The sequence below is a fragment of the Heteronotia binoei genome, chromosome 21, assembly GCF_032191835.1.
Source record: "Heteronotia binoei isolate CCM8104 ecotype False Entrance Well chromosome 21, APGP_CSIRO_Hbin_v1, whole genome shotgun sequence".
Lineage (NCBI taxonomy): Eukaryota > Metazoa > Chordata > Lepidosauria > Squamata > Gekkonidae > Heteronotia > Heteronotia binoei.
In genome coordinates, this window is record NC_083243.1 from 74,326,228 (window position 1) to 74,342,750 (window position 16,523).

Genomic DNA, 16,523 nt, shown 5'->3' on the forward strand with positions numbered 1-16,523 from the left:
GCCCTCTAACTGCCATGAGAGGATGGCTCTGAGAGTGTCCGCCGTGTACGGAGCATCGACTGCTTCGGCGTGCAGCAAGGCCCAGAGATAGCCGGCCTGGCGGCCCTGACCCTGCCTTCCGCTACTGCTGCCACCCCCACCCCCACACTGCACTGCCCCCAGCTCTCTGGGTTGCCACCAATGCGCAATCAGGGAGAGATACCCCTCGAAGCATGTTGGGAGCTCCAGATATCTGAGGTGAAATGAACAGTCCCCCCGGCAGCATGGGACAAATGCTCCTTCACCACAGATTTGGTCACCCTGAAAACAGCTGGCACAATGGTCCTGCTAATGGTGGTTCTCGCAGAAACTTTGTACCAGGGTGCCAGGTACTTGAGCAACCCTAGCACCCCAGGATTCTCGATCACTGAAAATGAAAGCCCATGGGCGATCGACCATACCTGATTCCCCCTCTTGGCACACAGGTGCGTCCCCCACCAAATATCTTAGGCAGAGATACCTGGTGTCCCTGTACTCCCAAAGAATGCTCCTGGAGAGCGGAGGTTGTCATGATGGGATGAACCTACTGGCTGGGTGGTGTTGGCCGCTTGGGCACCACAGCACCAGCCTGCTTCTCCCCCTTAAGAAGCACCCCCGGGTGGTGCTTCCACAGGTGATTCTGCATCCTTCCCGGAGTCAGGTGGGCAGGGTCCCGTCCACAACTGATCCGGGCCCTGCACAGCTGGCACTGCGCATAGCTTGGATCCTCCATAAATTGGAAATGCTTCCAGACTTCAGAGGAGAACGGATGCCCAAACTGACTGGCAGCTTGGGTGTCCGGAGCCACCTCCTTTGAGGTGCTCAGGGCAGACACATTGTGTCTTGGGGTGGCAGGAGGGGCTGGCCGCCGGGGGGAAGTGGGCAGAGATGGAAGCACCTCGTGTGTCTCCATCTCTTCCCCCTCCACCCCATGCGGCCTCCACTCCTGGTCATCCCCTGAAGGACTGCTGGTGCCTGAAGAAACCGAAGAAGAGGGCTGGTCCTCCTCAACCAGCTTCTCCTCCAGCTCCTGCACGACACTCTGCACCCTCCTTGGGGTGATCGTTTTGGACAGAAAACTGCCCCCAAAGCTCATCTTCAAGGAAGCCTGCTCTTGCTGCCCCTCCTCAGGCTGCTGAGGCCAAGCGACATCAGCTGGAGGAGAGACTGCCTGAGCAGCAGACCCCTGCTCAGTGCTAGCACCTACTGGCACCTCTGCTGAGGACGCCCCAGCAGCAGCCTCAATGAAGGGCCCAAGGCGGGCCTTCTTCTTCATCACACTCTGGCCAGAGGCCGGAGTGCTGGAAGGCGGCTGTGGAGTGGCCCCACGCACAGGTGGGGGGGAGACCTGGGTCCTCCCCCTCCCCTCCACCCCTCTAGTCTTCTCCTTGGCCTTGCCCCCACGGCCCTTCTTCTGCTGCCTGTCACTCATGTCACCCTTGGCCAGTCTCACACAACCTGAACTGAGAGTGGGTTTTTTTTTACAAACCTAAGTCACTGCACTGTACCCTGAACCAACAGGTGCCCTGACTTCTTTTTAAGAACCTTCCCACCAAAACTTGTTTGTTTGTTTTTTTGGTCCCTAACCTGTCCCTCTTTGGGTTGGGGTAGTAGTAGTCTAGTAAAGTTTAGGAGACTAGGTGATCATTCCTCTACCTGGCTACAGTTTTTAAAAGGCTACCTTGAGATGAAGGCAATCTTTGTTATATCCTCCTAGTTAAACTTCTCCTAACTAGATCCTGGGACAAACCTGATTTCCTTGCAAACTAGAAATCAGGTGTCCCCTATAACTTGAGAGAAGCTGTGGTTTACCGTATGGAAATCTAAGAATGCACCAGCTTTCAGTGGCTGAAAGCAAGATACACTGCAACCCTAGTCTTTTTAAAAAGGAGCCTGATGTGGCCTAGTAATCACGCTGCCTTTTATGAGAAACCTAAAATCTTTTTAAATCACCCCATCTGGCCTACTTGAATTTTGAAAGGAGATAAAGCCCTAAACTGGATTAATTTTTTTTTAATTTCAAAAAACACAATCCCTAAAAACACCCTTATTAGTGGGGCAGCCTATTTAGTGGCCCTAGCCAAACCGAAAGCACAGACTCCAAAAATAACTCTATAAAAATGTGAAAGTGACCCAGCCCACACACACCCTCACCAACCCCCACACCAACCAGAGGTAATTTAAAAAAACCAAAACGTGACAGAAAGAAACTTAACTTTTAACCCACCCACCCCAAATAACCAGCACAATCAGAAAAGGCCAAGCAACTCAACTGTTTAAAAAGTGGCCTTTTCACCAATAAGAAACCTCAGGCCAAATCAGTCAACAACAACCCCCCCCCCCCCCCAAAAAAAAAAACCAGAACCAGGAAAAGGGACAACAGAAGGCCAAGAAACTCAACTGTTAAAAATGTGGCCTTTTCACCAATAAGAAACCTCAGGCCAAATCAGTCAACAACACCCCCACCCCCACCCCAAAAAAACCAGAACAAGGAAAAGGGGGACAACAGGACAGGAGGATGCAAAACCTGCAGCAATAGAGAATAGATCCAAACAGAAGGCCAACACAAACTCAACTGTTAAAAAAGTGGCTTTTTAAACAATGAAAATTAGGCCAAACAGCACCCCCCCCCCCAAGAACCAGAAGAGAAAAGGAACAACAGCAGCACAACACAGCAGCAACAAATCAAACACAGAATCCTTTTGAAACTGTAAAAAACTTAACTTTTAACAATACAGGAACTTTACCAACCCCTCCCCCCCCAAAAAAAAACATTCACCCTAACCCCAAGAAATCCAAGCCATCCAAATCAGGAAAAGTAAAAGGACACTGCACTTTTAAAAGTCCTCTCACTAAAGTAAGATATGGGCAAATTGGCAAACCCTCCCCCACCCCAGGCCCTCTCCCCCAGCAGAACCCCCTAACCCTAACCCCAAATAAGCTACCCACCACCCAAATCTGGATAAGTAAAGGGACTCTGAGTCTTAAAAAGTCCTTTTACCAACTAAAATAAAAACAAAAACCCCCAAGACTGTCTTACCTTAGACGTCTTCTCTACTCCAGGCAAGTCTGGTAAGGCTGAGAGAGAGCAGCATTAGATGAGGCCAAGGGCCAGCACAGCACAATCTCTCTCACACACCAACACAGCAGCAATGGAGGAGTCCAGTCAGGCAGACTCCTTAAAAAGGTTCTCTGGCACTACAGAGAGCAGTTTCAAAAAATAGCACTGCTCTGTGATTGGCCAGACAACAGTGCTTACTTGGATACCCAAGTAAGCAAAAGATCAAAAGAACAACAATGTTGCTGATGGCTGGGGGATCAGCTACACAACAGCCCTGCAAAGTATTTTGCAAATGCATGCTTTGGATTCACTGCTGGGGCTCCTCTTCCCCCTCCCTGATCCCAGGAGGCTATGGGAGAGGTGGGAAAAAGCTACCAAAGGCAGGAAAGGAGGCAAGCAGCTCCCCTGAGGCTGCAGAAGCCCCTTTCCCGCCTTTTCCATGGATTTCTGTATACTTCCGAATATCTATACGGAAGTATACGGGGAGCCGTACTCGGCTCCCGCATAATGGGCCCCAATTGGATTTGGCTGTATGCGATTCCGTATACAGCTGAATCAGGGATGATTCGGCGGTTGATTCAGTTCGCCCGAACCGAATGCACACCCCTAATTGTTGGCATTTAATGGTATATACAGTATTAGAAGAACCTACCCCACCATCCTCTCCCTGTGCCTATGTGTTGGAGCCATAACAACCACATTTGCAGCCCTCTGCGCCATCACACAAAACGACCTGAAAAAAATCATTGCCTTCTCAACATCCAGCCAATTAGGATTAATAATATTAACCGTAGGACTCAATCAACCAGAACTGGCATTCCTACACATCACCACTCACGCATTCTTCAAAGCAATGCTATTCCTATGCTCAGGCTCCATTATCCACAGCCTTAACGATGAACAAGATATCCGTAAAATAGGAGCCACACAAAAAACACTGCCAATCACCACATCCTGCATAACCCTAGGCAACCTCGCCCTAATAGGAATACCATCCCTTGCTGGCTTCTACACAAAAGATGCAATCATTGAAGCCATAAATACATCAGCCCTCAACGCCTGAGCCCTATCAACTACACTATTAGCAACAACCCTTACTACAGCCTACAGCCTACGACTAACCTTTTACACACAACTACACAACCCCCGCCACCACTCAACCCCACACCTCACAGAATCAAACAAAAACCAAATCAGCCCAATTCTCCGCCTAGCCACGGCTAGCATTATAGCCGGCCTAGTAATTACATCAAGTGTACTACCAACAACCACACAAACCATAACAATACCAACAACCACTAAAATCTCTGCAACCCTAGCACTCCTACTAGGCCTCCTATGTACTATTGACCTACTACAACACACCTCATTTATAACCAACCCCACAAAAACCGTACCACACCAAAACCTGACCCAACTCATATTCTTCAACATCACAAACCACCGCCTATTACCAATAATTAGCCTTACTTCTGCTCGCTCAACAGCCATACAACTTAATGACATAGCATGGTACGAACATATTGGCCCAATAATAACAAAAACCTCCAATATTAAACTAGCAACCACCCTCTCCACAGCCAACACCGGCCTAATTAAAACCTATTTAACCACCCCTATACTACTCTTAATCACCTGCCTAATCTTGACCCTCCTTTACGGAATCCGCAGACTACCCCGCTCCCACCCTCGAATTAACTCCATCACAACAAAAAGCGCTAGCAATAAGCCCCCTCCACACAAAAACAACATCGGCCCGCCACTAGAAAACAACAACCCAATTCCACTAAAATCTCCCCGTAAATTAAAAAATCCAACACCCTCTACGCCCTCCATGCCCCAAAACCCGCCTCACAGACCCCCCACAAAATACACACCAACAACTACAGCTACAATATACCCCACTAAATACCACAAAACAGAATAGTCCCCCCACCCCTCAGGATAAGGCTCCGCCGCCAATGCCACAGAATACGCAAAAACAACAAGCATGCCACCCAAATAGATCAAAAATAAAACCAGACCAACAAACGATCCTCCTAAACCAACTAACACCCCACACCCCCCCAAAGCCCCAACAACAAGTCCTCCCGCCCCATAAAACGGAGACGGGGTATGCTATTTTCTAACTTGCTGACTATAGGAGTGATGGCGAGAAAAATTAGGAAGTAGAGGGCAGTGGCCAGCTGTCCGATTAGAATGAACGGGTCTTCTACTGGTTGTGCTCCGATTCAGGTAAGGATGAGAACTGTTGCTGTTAGTGATCAGAAGAGGGTTTGTGTAAGTGGGCGGAAGTGGGCGGTTCGGTGTTTTGAGTTGTGTATTATTGGCACTAGTAAGAGGATTATGATGGACATGAATAGGGCCAGGACGCCGCCCAATTTGTTTGGGATGGATCGTAGAATGGCGTAGGCAAATAAGAAGTATCACTCTGGCTTGATGTGGGGTGGAGTGACGAGGGGGTTAGCGGGTGTAAAGTTTTCTGGATCGCTAAGCAGGTATGGGAATAGTAGAGCGAGAGTTATTAAAGTGGCAATTAGTATTGTTGCCCCTAGTAGGTCTTTGTACGAGAAGTAGGGGTGGAAGGGGATTTTGTCTGTATTTGAGTTAAGGCCTGTGGGATTGGTAGAGCCGGTTTCGTGGAGGAAAAGGAGGTGTAAGAGTATTATTGCTAGGATGGTGAAGGGGAGTAGAAAGTGAAATGTAAAGAATCGGATTAGGGTTGCGTTGTCTACTGCAAACCCCCCTCATACTCACTCTACTAATGTTGGGCCAATGTATGGGAGGGCTGAAAGCAGGTTGGTGATTACGGTGGCCCCTCAGAATGATATTTGGCCTCATGGTAAGACATACCCTACAAATGCTGTGGCTATAGTTAAGAATATTAGTAGGATTCCAATGTTTCAGGTTTCTTTGTAAAGATAAGAGCCGTAGTATAAGCCTCGGCCAACATGCAGGTAAAGGCAGATAAAGAATATTGAGGCTCCGTTGGCGTGAAGGTTTCGGATTAATCAGCCGTAATTGATGTCTCGGGAGATTTGTGCGACGGAGGAGAATGCAAGGGCAGTGTCTGTTGAATAGCGTATTGCTAGAAATAAGCCCGAGGCAATTTGAAGTATCAGGCATAGTCCTAGGAGTGATCCGAAGTTTCATCAGGCGGAGATATTTGTTGGAGTTGGTAGGTCAATTAAAGAGGCGTTAATGATTTTTATGATTGGGTGTGTTTTTCGGAGGGGGGACATTATGTTACTATAGTTGAAGTACAACGGTGGTTTTTCGGACCCAAGGTTCTGGTTAAAGTACAGATGGTAATGATGTCTTATTTAGTTTTTTTGATAAGTGTGTGTTTTGTTTTGGGGATGGTTGGAGTGGCGTCTACCCCGTCCTCTCCCTGTGCCTATGTGTTGAAGCCAGGTTATCCGCAACAAGATCTAGGGCCTTCTCGGTGGCAGCACCAGAACTCTGGAACACCCTCCCAGAAGCTATAAGGGCCCTGCGGGATTTGTCGGCGTTCCGCAGGGCCTGTAAGACCGAACTGTTCAGGCAGGCTTTTCTGGTTGACTGAAAATGGGCTGCCACCGGACATCCTACAGAAGCTGGTGGTCATAGTCAGAACCTAATACCGCCAGACAAGACTGAGATATCGTAATAGTTTTAACCTGATAAATGTATTATGGTTTTATATGTTTTATGAAATTGATTGTTTTTATGATATTGTAAGCCGCCCTGAGTCCGCTTGCGGAGAGGGCGGGATATAAATATAAAGTAATAAATAAAATAAAATAAATAAAGATGAGCACGTGAATGAGCCTGAGATGGTATTTTTTTATATGTAATTTGTATCCCGCCCTTCCCACCAGGTGGCTCAGGGCGGCTTACAGCATATAAAATCTAACATAAGAATATTAAAGTTTAAACATTTCATACAGTTTACATGATTAAAATTTAAACAGTTCACACAATTTACATAATTAAAATATTAAAACATACAGCAATCTTATAAAACTACACTCGATTTCAAATTTCAGTGCCGGTTAGTTGTAAGCCAGCCGGAAGAGGGCTGTCTTACAGGCCCTGCGGAATTGAGCAAGATCCCACAGGGCCCTTACCTCTTCCGGCAGCTGGTTCCACCAGGAAGCGGCCATTACGGAGAAGGCCCTGTCCCTCGTAGATTTCAAACGGGCTTCCTTTGGCCCGGGGACGACAAGGAGATTTTGAGTTCCCGATCTCAGTACTCTCTGGGGAACATGTGGGGAGAGACGGTCCCTCAGGTAGGCAGGTCCTAGGCCATATAGGGCTTTAAAGGTAATGGTACAGTTGATAGGTGCCATAAGTGTGTTGTCTGAAAGGGGAAATTGGAATGGCAGATTGGAATGTATTTTTCCTTTTAAAACTATATATAAAGTGAATTTCTTTTCTTTCCCATCTATTTTTGATCCCAGTCTTATAGATAGGAAATAATGAAAATGGAATTGGTAGTATGGGCTGCTTACATTGTTATAGTGATTTGCTACAATTTTGTTTTATATTTTCATAATATATTTTCATTTCCTTAATATATGTTAAAATACGTGCTATGTTTTGAAAAATGATGTTTTTCTTCTTTCCCCTCACTTACCCAACTCTTTTTATTCTGTATCCCTATCTTATATATATATATATATATATATATATATATATATAAAAAGGAATGCATTTTTCTTTTTTGAAGACAAAGGAGATACACTGCGCAGCCAGTCGCCCAGCCTCAAAGAAGAGGATGCTGTAAAGTTGGCTCCACACTGAAGAGATGGATGAAGTGTAATAGCAGGGTCTCAATTAATTACTCTCAGCATTCCACAATTAAGAAGGGTAGATCTGCCCATCTTTCTCTGATTATTTCCTTCAATATGTTTAAATCCAAACAAATGATGACCATATAAACTAAGGTTGTTATTCCAGTTTGGTCCTTCCATGTGTCAAACAACTTTACTTTGCTGTATGCTAATTTGCTGCTCACCCTCTACCTGTATGTATGGATTGGCAACTTTCATTTCAATGTATCTGAAGAAGTTAATGTTCACCCAGAAACTTAAACCTTGAATAAAACCTTGTTGTTGTTAAAGATGCTACTGGACTTGAACTTTGTTCTATTGTTTCAAACCAACATGGCTACCTACCTGAATTTTTACATTGTTTGTGGGAAGACATGAGAATGGGAGCCTTCCTGACCTCCTCAGGCAGACCATTCTACGAGGTAGGGGCTGCAGTGGAGAAGGCACACATGGGCAGTTGTTGATTTTGCCCATTTGCTGATGGCACCTGCTAAAGGCTCTGTTCAGTTGAGTGAAGCTGTTGTGGTGGAACATAGGGGGAAAAGTGATCTCACAGATATGAAGATCCAAGGCCATAAGCAATACTTTTGAGTCCAGTAACTAATGGGCAACAAGTGAAGTGACTGCAGATTGGGACTAATATGCATGTTCCATCTAGCTCCCAGTAATAGTTGGGCTGCTGAATTCAGCACCAACTGGAGTTTCCAAACCTGTTTTGAGGGAACACAAATGTACAGTGCATCTAGTCTCTGTCAGTGCATCTAGTCTCTATGTCGTGGTGACATAGTGCATTTAGTCTCTACATTGGTCCAGGTGGCCATATTAGCCATATCAAGATAAGGAGCCATTTTATGAGCTAGGCTGAGGTGGAAGAAGGGCTTTTTCACAACTGCATTATGTTCTGTTCAGTATTGCCCCAAAGCTTTTCACTGAGTCAGCAAGGATCAGCTGAACCCTATCAAAAGTGGGGAGCGTAATGTCCTTCAAGAACTCCAACTTCCTAACCAGAATTACTTCTGTACTTCCAGGATGTAATTTCAATTTATTCACTCTCAGCCATTTATCCACAGCCACCAGGCAGTGAATTACTAAAAACAATGGAGCTAAAGAAAGATTTTTTTAAAATGTGCTCTATGTTTGGAAGATGTTGACTGTATTGTAAGTAAATCTTGTAATGAAAGGATATGGATTCAACTAAAATTTTACCTGTTTTCAGTTATTTATCTCTTACAGTTTTCTGAAGAAACAATTCTAATTTATGTGATGTTGAGTTTGAATATTATCTGATCTGAATAGTAAAGCACAAATAGATTTCATTGTCCAGATGTGCACACAGAAACTTAAACCTTAAACTTAAAGCACAAATAGATTTCATTGTCCAGATGTTTGAAATTTAGGATCTGGGCATTTCCAAACAAAAAATAAATGTCATTACTTTGAAGTACTGCTTATTACTTGAAAGTATGAATGATACACTATTTGTAAACCATTATTGCGGATATTGTTTGTAGGTTATATTGCACCAAGAAGGACATATGGATGATGGTCTCACATTACAAAGATGTCAGCATGAAGAATCTCAGGCTGCTCGAATCATTCGCAACACAACAAGATTGTTTAGTCAGTTTATAAGGTATGGCATATTATCTAATCTCATGATTTTTTAAATTATTTCATTCAAATATAAAAGATCTTTGGCAGTCTAATCCTAACTGCTTGAAGTAGTTTTTGTTGCATTATTTTGAAGAATTATGTAAAATGCTGTTTACAACCTACAAGTTAAAAGTAAATTTTAACACAAAGTCTATGCACTGTTCTGTTTATAAGTGAGTTTTAAAAATGATCTTCCCCTGTTCATTGAAGGTAATGGTGTGTTAACCTTCTACACCCCAATCTTGGTTTTAGCAATTTGCAGCAAATGCTCTTGAAAAGAATGCTTTGCACTTCAGAAAAGCAAATTTGTTCCTCAAAAGGAGTCTTCAACATTTTTGCCTAATACAAAACTTTAAATCATTTCAACAACTTAACTTTTTAGGGGGCATTCTCATGACCATTCCTTTCATAGTGTGTCTTATGTATGTTAATTTCTTCCATAGGAGCTTGCCAGAGGTGATTGTGGTTCTATGTCCCAGACTCTGCACACCATAGCACTTCAAAGCTCTATCACAATCTATGGTGGTGGTAATGATGGGGGAAGGTTACAGGTAGCCATATTTTCCCCACTAGGAAGAGAAGCACCCCTGAAAAATACAAATGATGATTACACCATTATTAAGTAGAGTCTTGATCCTTGTGTTACATTTAATATCGTCTATGGCTTTGCTTTACTTTATTTTTCTGTCTTTATAAGAAACCCACATTTTCTCTGAACAGTTGCTTAATCCCATCTTCAAAATAGTCTAAACAAGTATAGGGTTTTTTCCCTATCTGTTATCACTGAAGCAAGGTGAAGACTAGTGATAACTAACCCACAAAAATACAGGTTAAAGTTTATTAATGAAGATAGTTTACAGAGATTGACGTCAATGTAACTGATAAGTCTTCTGGAAGCCTCTTTTATTGGTTTAACAGATTGGGGGTGGGCCTCTGGAGAGACTCTTTAAGCAATGCCTTATTACATTAGGTGAGTAGCATATCCTTCTGATTAATTCCTGCCCTTTAGCAACAGCTGTTAAACAATCATATTTGCAAGTAAAGTTCATCAAGATAGGTTTGCAGTTCCTAGAAGTCCTCTGAAACTAGCTTATTCTTGTTTTGATTGATTTGGTCCTTATCAGTTAATTTTGAAGTCAATCCATTATTGCATTATTTTAGGCAATTATTTGCAACAGCTTGAGGAAAAAGGGATTTCTTTCCTTAAGTGGCTTTGCTTTGAGATGGCTGACAGCTCACCTTCATTCAATGTTACTCTGTCCCTGCCTGTCTTCTGGTTATGCTAGGAAATACTATGTCCATTGATGGAGCTGAACCAGTAACTCATCAGCTCCGCTTTTCATATATTCATACGGAGTTTTTCTGAGGGAGAGGTGCTAGACAGAGTGAATTGTCCTTCTCCCCCAGGCAGATTCCACCTGAGGAATCCTCATCATTCGCTTGTATTGATACCAGTCATTCCTCTCCACCTGATTTGTATTCTTAACTTAGTAGTTCTTCATGATGACTTTTATCTGGAATATGTAGAAACACCCTTCGATGACTGGGGCTGTCCAATCAGATTCATAAAAAGCTCATAAGTCTTCATTTTAGATTGTCCAGCTTGAAACTAGGTACTATCAAATATTCTGTACATCACAGGAGCTGTATTTCAGAACTGAAATGTTTTATTTTGGATTTTGAACACATTGATGATTATTACTGATTTTCTTCAGTGACAGTTGTTTTTCTTCCTTTCTATTGATTCTTAGTGGAAATAACAGAACTTCAGCTCCCATCACTCTGCCTTTTGAAGAGGTACTACAGACTTTGCAAGACTTGATTACATATTTTCTGCCTCCAGAAGAAGAGCTGGAACATGAAGATAAACAGAACAAACTTCGTTCTCTCAAGAATAGACAAAATCTATTCAAAGAAGAGGTCAGAAGGGACAATGGTTTTATCTGTATATGACAAATGGCTTGATGACCACAGGCAGAAGAGGTTCCACCTTTTAACATGCAGTTTTAATTAATACTCTCCATAGACTCTTAGGGGCTTGTTATAAGAAGATTCTGTGTAATGATATTCTCCAGCCATGGAAAGATTCAAAGTGGCTCATGTACTACTTTCCCCCTGCTCATCATTATTAAGAGCAGGAGTGGCCAGCAGTAGCTCTCCAGATGTTTTTTGCCTACAACTCCCATCAGCCCCAGCCAGCATGGCCAATGGCTGGGGCTGATGGGAGTTGTAGGAAAGAAACATTTGGAGAGCTACCGTTGGCCATCCCTGATTTAGAGCATTTTTAACTAAACCAAGAGATTCTGGATTTATTTAGAGCAGTATCTTTCCAGATCTTATGTTCCAATATTGGGAGTGAACAGGTCTACTCTCCGTGTGGCCTGAACCCAAGGGGAGATCAAGTCTCCTGGTCCATATCCTCTACATATCTTGCAAGGTATTGTCATAAAAAAGTAGAATGTCTGGCCAATGATGTCTTAATTACAAAGTAATATTGATTGATCACATTTCTTGTCATGAGCTTGCCAGGCCTCATGATTCCTGGATGGTTGTTCCAAAGCACAGTTCTTCTGAAACCTCTGGCTACAGTAATCTTGTTCATACCTAGATCACCTTCCCTTATCTTCAGGAGGCAAATTCCCAGAGGGAAGTGACTTTTGCTTATTAAGGAAGTAAATCAGAGGTTACTAGCATATAACTCACTTGTTACTAGCATATAAGGAAGGGAGCCACTGCATTCCTTCTAGTGATCTGCACATTTTGAGATAAGGTTCTTTAGCCCATTTGTCCATGGTGCACTTTCATTTTGACAATCATAGCACACTAAGTTACAGCTGTGGCTCAGTGGTAAAGCATCTGCTTAGCTGAAGAAGGCTCCAGGTTCAGCCCCCAGCATTTGCAGTTAAGGGGATCAGGTAGTAAGTAATATGAAAGATCTCTGTCTAACACCCTGGAGAGCTACTGCCATTCTGAGTAGATGGTAGAGACCTTGAGGGACCAAGGATCTAATTTAGTACAAGGCAGTGTCATGTGTTCATGTGCGTACCTAAGACCTGTTAGTCAAATTGCCCTCAGAAGAAGTATGGGGGAATTTAATTTGGTGGGCAAAGATTAGTACAGGGTTGATAATCTAGAATCATAGAATTATAGAGTTGGAAGGGACCTCCAGGGTCATCTAGTCCAACCCCCTGCACAATGCAGGAAACCCACAAATACCTACCCCATGTATACCTACCTGTGTATACAGGAGTCAGTCCTCCAAAGGAATCCCTTTAAATAATTAGGAGATTTTTAAAACTAAAAATAGATGTTTATTAGAAAACACTCGAGCACACAAGGAACCACAAATATTCAACACACATGCAGATCTAGGAAAAAATAGGTAAGAAATTGAGAGGCATGTTTGCATGAGCAGGAAAACAATGAGGGGCAATACTTTACCTCTTGACGACGGAAGAAGGACGATTCTTCACTGATGACAGGAAGGAAAAGGGGGAGCAAGAGATGACCAGCATCACTTGCAATAATGGGCCCAAAACTGATCAGGAATTGGGGGTGACTTCGGCAGCAAGGTAGGGGTACTGTCAGAGGCATCTCTGAAAGGCCAAAAAGCTGGCCTTTTATAGCAATTTTCATATCCCAAGGCAATGAGTTATGCCTACTTGGAGATGGCTCCTAGGAAATAAAACAAAAGAATTTTATTGACAAAGAAATTGGAATGGTCAATCTGCGGGCAAATGGTCACTATTGTAATACCTTAGGAGGGGACAATAGGAAACAAAAGGGAGTAAATGGGTTTCAGGATGTGGTTGATGACTGGTGCTCTTCTTCAATGATGTACTGTTGAAGGTTAGCTTTGATGGGCAGCAAGAAGATTCTTTTCTTCAGAGAAGATGATGTTACAGCAGTCCATGACAGCATTGTGAAGGGAAGAAGGGTGGTGGCGACAGGCAAGGACCAGCCACAAGGGGGGAGGAACAGGCAATGAAGGGAAGGAGGGTGGTGGCAGGCAAGGACCAGCTGCAGGGGGGGAGGAACAGGCAATGAAGGGAAGGAGGGTGGTGGTGGCAGTGGGCAAGGACCTGCTGTGGGGGGGACGGGCGACAAAGGATGGAAGGCAGCAGTAGACAAGGACCAGCCTTGGCGTGGGGGAGGGGAAGGCGATGAAGGGAAGGGTGGTGGCGGGGGGGTGGCAGGCAGGGAGCCTGCCTGGGGCACCATGTGCCCACAGGCCGGCGCTGCTTAGATCCTCTACCCAGACAATATTTACACATTTCATTATATTATGTTAATTATTTTAAATATTACATTTAACATTTTTTCTAGTTTGCATCACTATTTATTTTTTCTGAAAATTATATATTTTAGGTAAACAACTGCTCTGAAGTGATCCAAATTTAGTGTTTGAAACTACTTTGAAGTTTACTGTCTTAATCATAGACTATACTGAAATCTGAGATTCCTGTTACAGAGAAGAGTCTATTTGTAGTAGAATAAAAATTAACATTCATAAAAAACCATGATATTCTATTACTCATCTCCTGCTGGATGGTTAGCTGCACATTTATGAGTTGATCCTCCAAAAAAAAAGAGTTGATCCTCTTAGGATATAATAGAACTCTAGCTCCCTTATATCAGGTGCCCTTTATTGGAAAGATGCATTTTTAAGAATACATATAATGTTCCCAGAGGGAATAGATGAATTATCTACCTGGAAGTCCCTTCCAACTCTATGATTCTATGATTCCTGCAGTGGGAGGCCTCTGCTTGCCTCTCATAGAGTGCTTCACAGTGACATCATAAGCAGAATTACACCTTTCTTAGACAGTTGACTTTAATTGACTCAGAAGGTAAAACTCTGCTTAGAATGGTACTGTCAGCTATCATGCTCTGCAAGTGCAGGCTGCTTATGTGCTAAGCACAAGAAATCCCACAAGACTGAAAGTGGACATTGCACAAAAACTCTCATTCTAAGTAATTCTCTGCTACATTTGGGTTAGGGTGGTGATAATATTTTTAAATATATTTTTATTTTAAAAAGCAAAATAAAATATAGAGGGGATACAAAAGAAAAAGAGGTATTGTATAAGAAATCATATATATTAGGATTATTAAACATTGCAGAATATATAGAACAAAAAAAGTAAATATTTCTCCCTGACATCCCTTGTGATCACATTTTTAAGCTAGTACTCTATTCAAGATAGAATGAGTTTTAAACATTTCTCTTACTACGCATTTAAAACTGTGAAGGGATACACTTCCAGACATGTAAACATATTGTTATATGCGGCATCTTTTCAGGGAATGCTGGCGCTGGTTTTGAACTGTATCGATCGCTTGAATGTCTGCTATAATACTACTCATTTTACAGCAGTTGGCAGAGAGGAAAGTGGTACAGCATGGAAAGAAATTCTGAATCTTCTTTACAAATTGCTAGGTGAGTTCTCAGCTATCAGCTGTAAAATTAAACTGCAAACAGAATCATTTCTTTTCTTAACAAATAACAATAAAGTAAACACCAAATTAATTTAAAATATTACTAAACAGTATTTTTCTAACTTATTTTATGTATGTTTGTATCATAGGGAGCAGAAATCAGTTTGATAAAAAATGCATTCAATGCAACATGTATTGCTTGCATAATTTATTCTTGATTACATGAAAGTAAAAGAAAAATTTAACAATTATATTTAAGCATAACACACAAATTAACAGAAATCTGATTCATCTTTTTTGTTTCTCAATATTTGTTGTAAAGATAATCTTTTCAAATTCTTCAGCCAGAGTTAGTACATTCTGGTCGTTTTCGCACTCACCTTAATCAGCAGCGACGACCCTCTTCACCGCACAGGATCTGCGCGGATTTCGCACTAATTGCCGCGGAGCACCCAGAAGAGCCGGAAAGTCCCGGCGCTTTTGCGGCGCAAACGGAAACTGGTTTTTGGCGGTTTCCGTTTGCGCCGCAAAAGCGCCAGGACTTTCCGGCTCTTCTGGGTGCTCGGCGGCAATTAGTGCGAAATCCGCGCAGATACTGCACGGTGAAGAGGGTCGTAGCTGCTGATTAAGGTGAGTGCGAAAATGACCTCTGTTTATTTTTACATGTAATATAGGCATGCAGCTTTGGTGTTTAGGAGAGCCTGGCCAATAAATTAAGGTTCCTTTTTAAAAATCTAGATAGTTTCAGGTGGGTAGTCATAGGTCTTAAGTAAAAGAGCTAGATTTGAGTCCAATAGCATCTTCAAGACCAACAAGGTTTCCAGGATAGAAGTTTAAAAAGTCAAAGCTTCCAAATCTGGCTTTACTTTTATTGACATAGGCCCACAAAGTCCAAATCCTTTTCTTGTTGGAAATATGTATCTGTTCTGTATGTCCTTTGCAATTTTCTAAAGTTCCAGTCATTATAGGGTTAACACTGTGCCTGATTCCCTATTGTCTGCATGACCTAGGAAGAAGATAATGACTGCTGTCAATCAAGATCTAGAAGTGGGAAAACCTGTTTGTTTGGTTGGTCAGTTAGTTAGGTGACTTCCTTTGTTCAGGCAGAGAGGTCAAGAAGAAAGAGGAAGTAGCCTCCATTAAGCACATGATCTTCTAGTGTAAGCATGTATTTCTATAGTATTTGTTGTTTTATCTCCCAGTAACCTTTCCCTGTAGAAATAAATATGTTTTTGCTTTCATGTTAAATGCCTCTCAATGATTATTTGATTCAGTGATCCATTGCACTGTTTGAAATAAAGAAATAGAATTTCAAACAGAAATCCCTAACAAAATTGGTAGCTGGAAGCATGGTTTTTGCCATCAAGCTGGTAGCTTATAGCAGGGATTGCTTTTTGAACTCTAAATAATTTTTTTAATCTGGATTCCCTTTGAGAGCATTTAGAAAGCAATAGGCAAGAGGCTGCAATGCTGTGCAAACAAGCCTCAATTTTAAAACGACACCTTTTTTTTCTCTGGCCATTACTGAGAGCATTCTG

The 16,523-nt window shown here is 42.7% G+C and overlaps 1 protein-coding gene across 1 annotated transcript in view; it reads left to right on the forward strand.

Moving 5' to 3' along the window:
- RYR3 (ryanodine receptor 3) overlaps window positions 1–16,523 on the forward strand; it is a 721,882-nt gene that overhangs the window by 254,995 nt on the left and 450,364 nt on the right. The window contains exons 12-14 of the mRNA XM_060262621.1: window positions 9,405–9,526; window positions 11,298–11,466; window positions 14,851–14,986. Of these exons, the coding sequence (XP_060118604.1) occupies window positions 9,405–9,526; window positions 11,298–11,466; window positions 14,851–14,986 (427 nt within the window). The remainder of the gene's footprint in view (window positions 1–9,404; window positions 9,527–11,297; window positions 11,467–14,850; window positions 14,987–16,523) is intronic.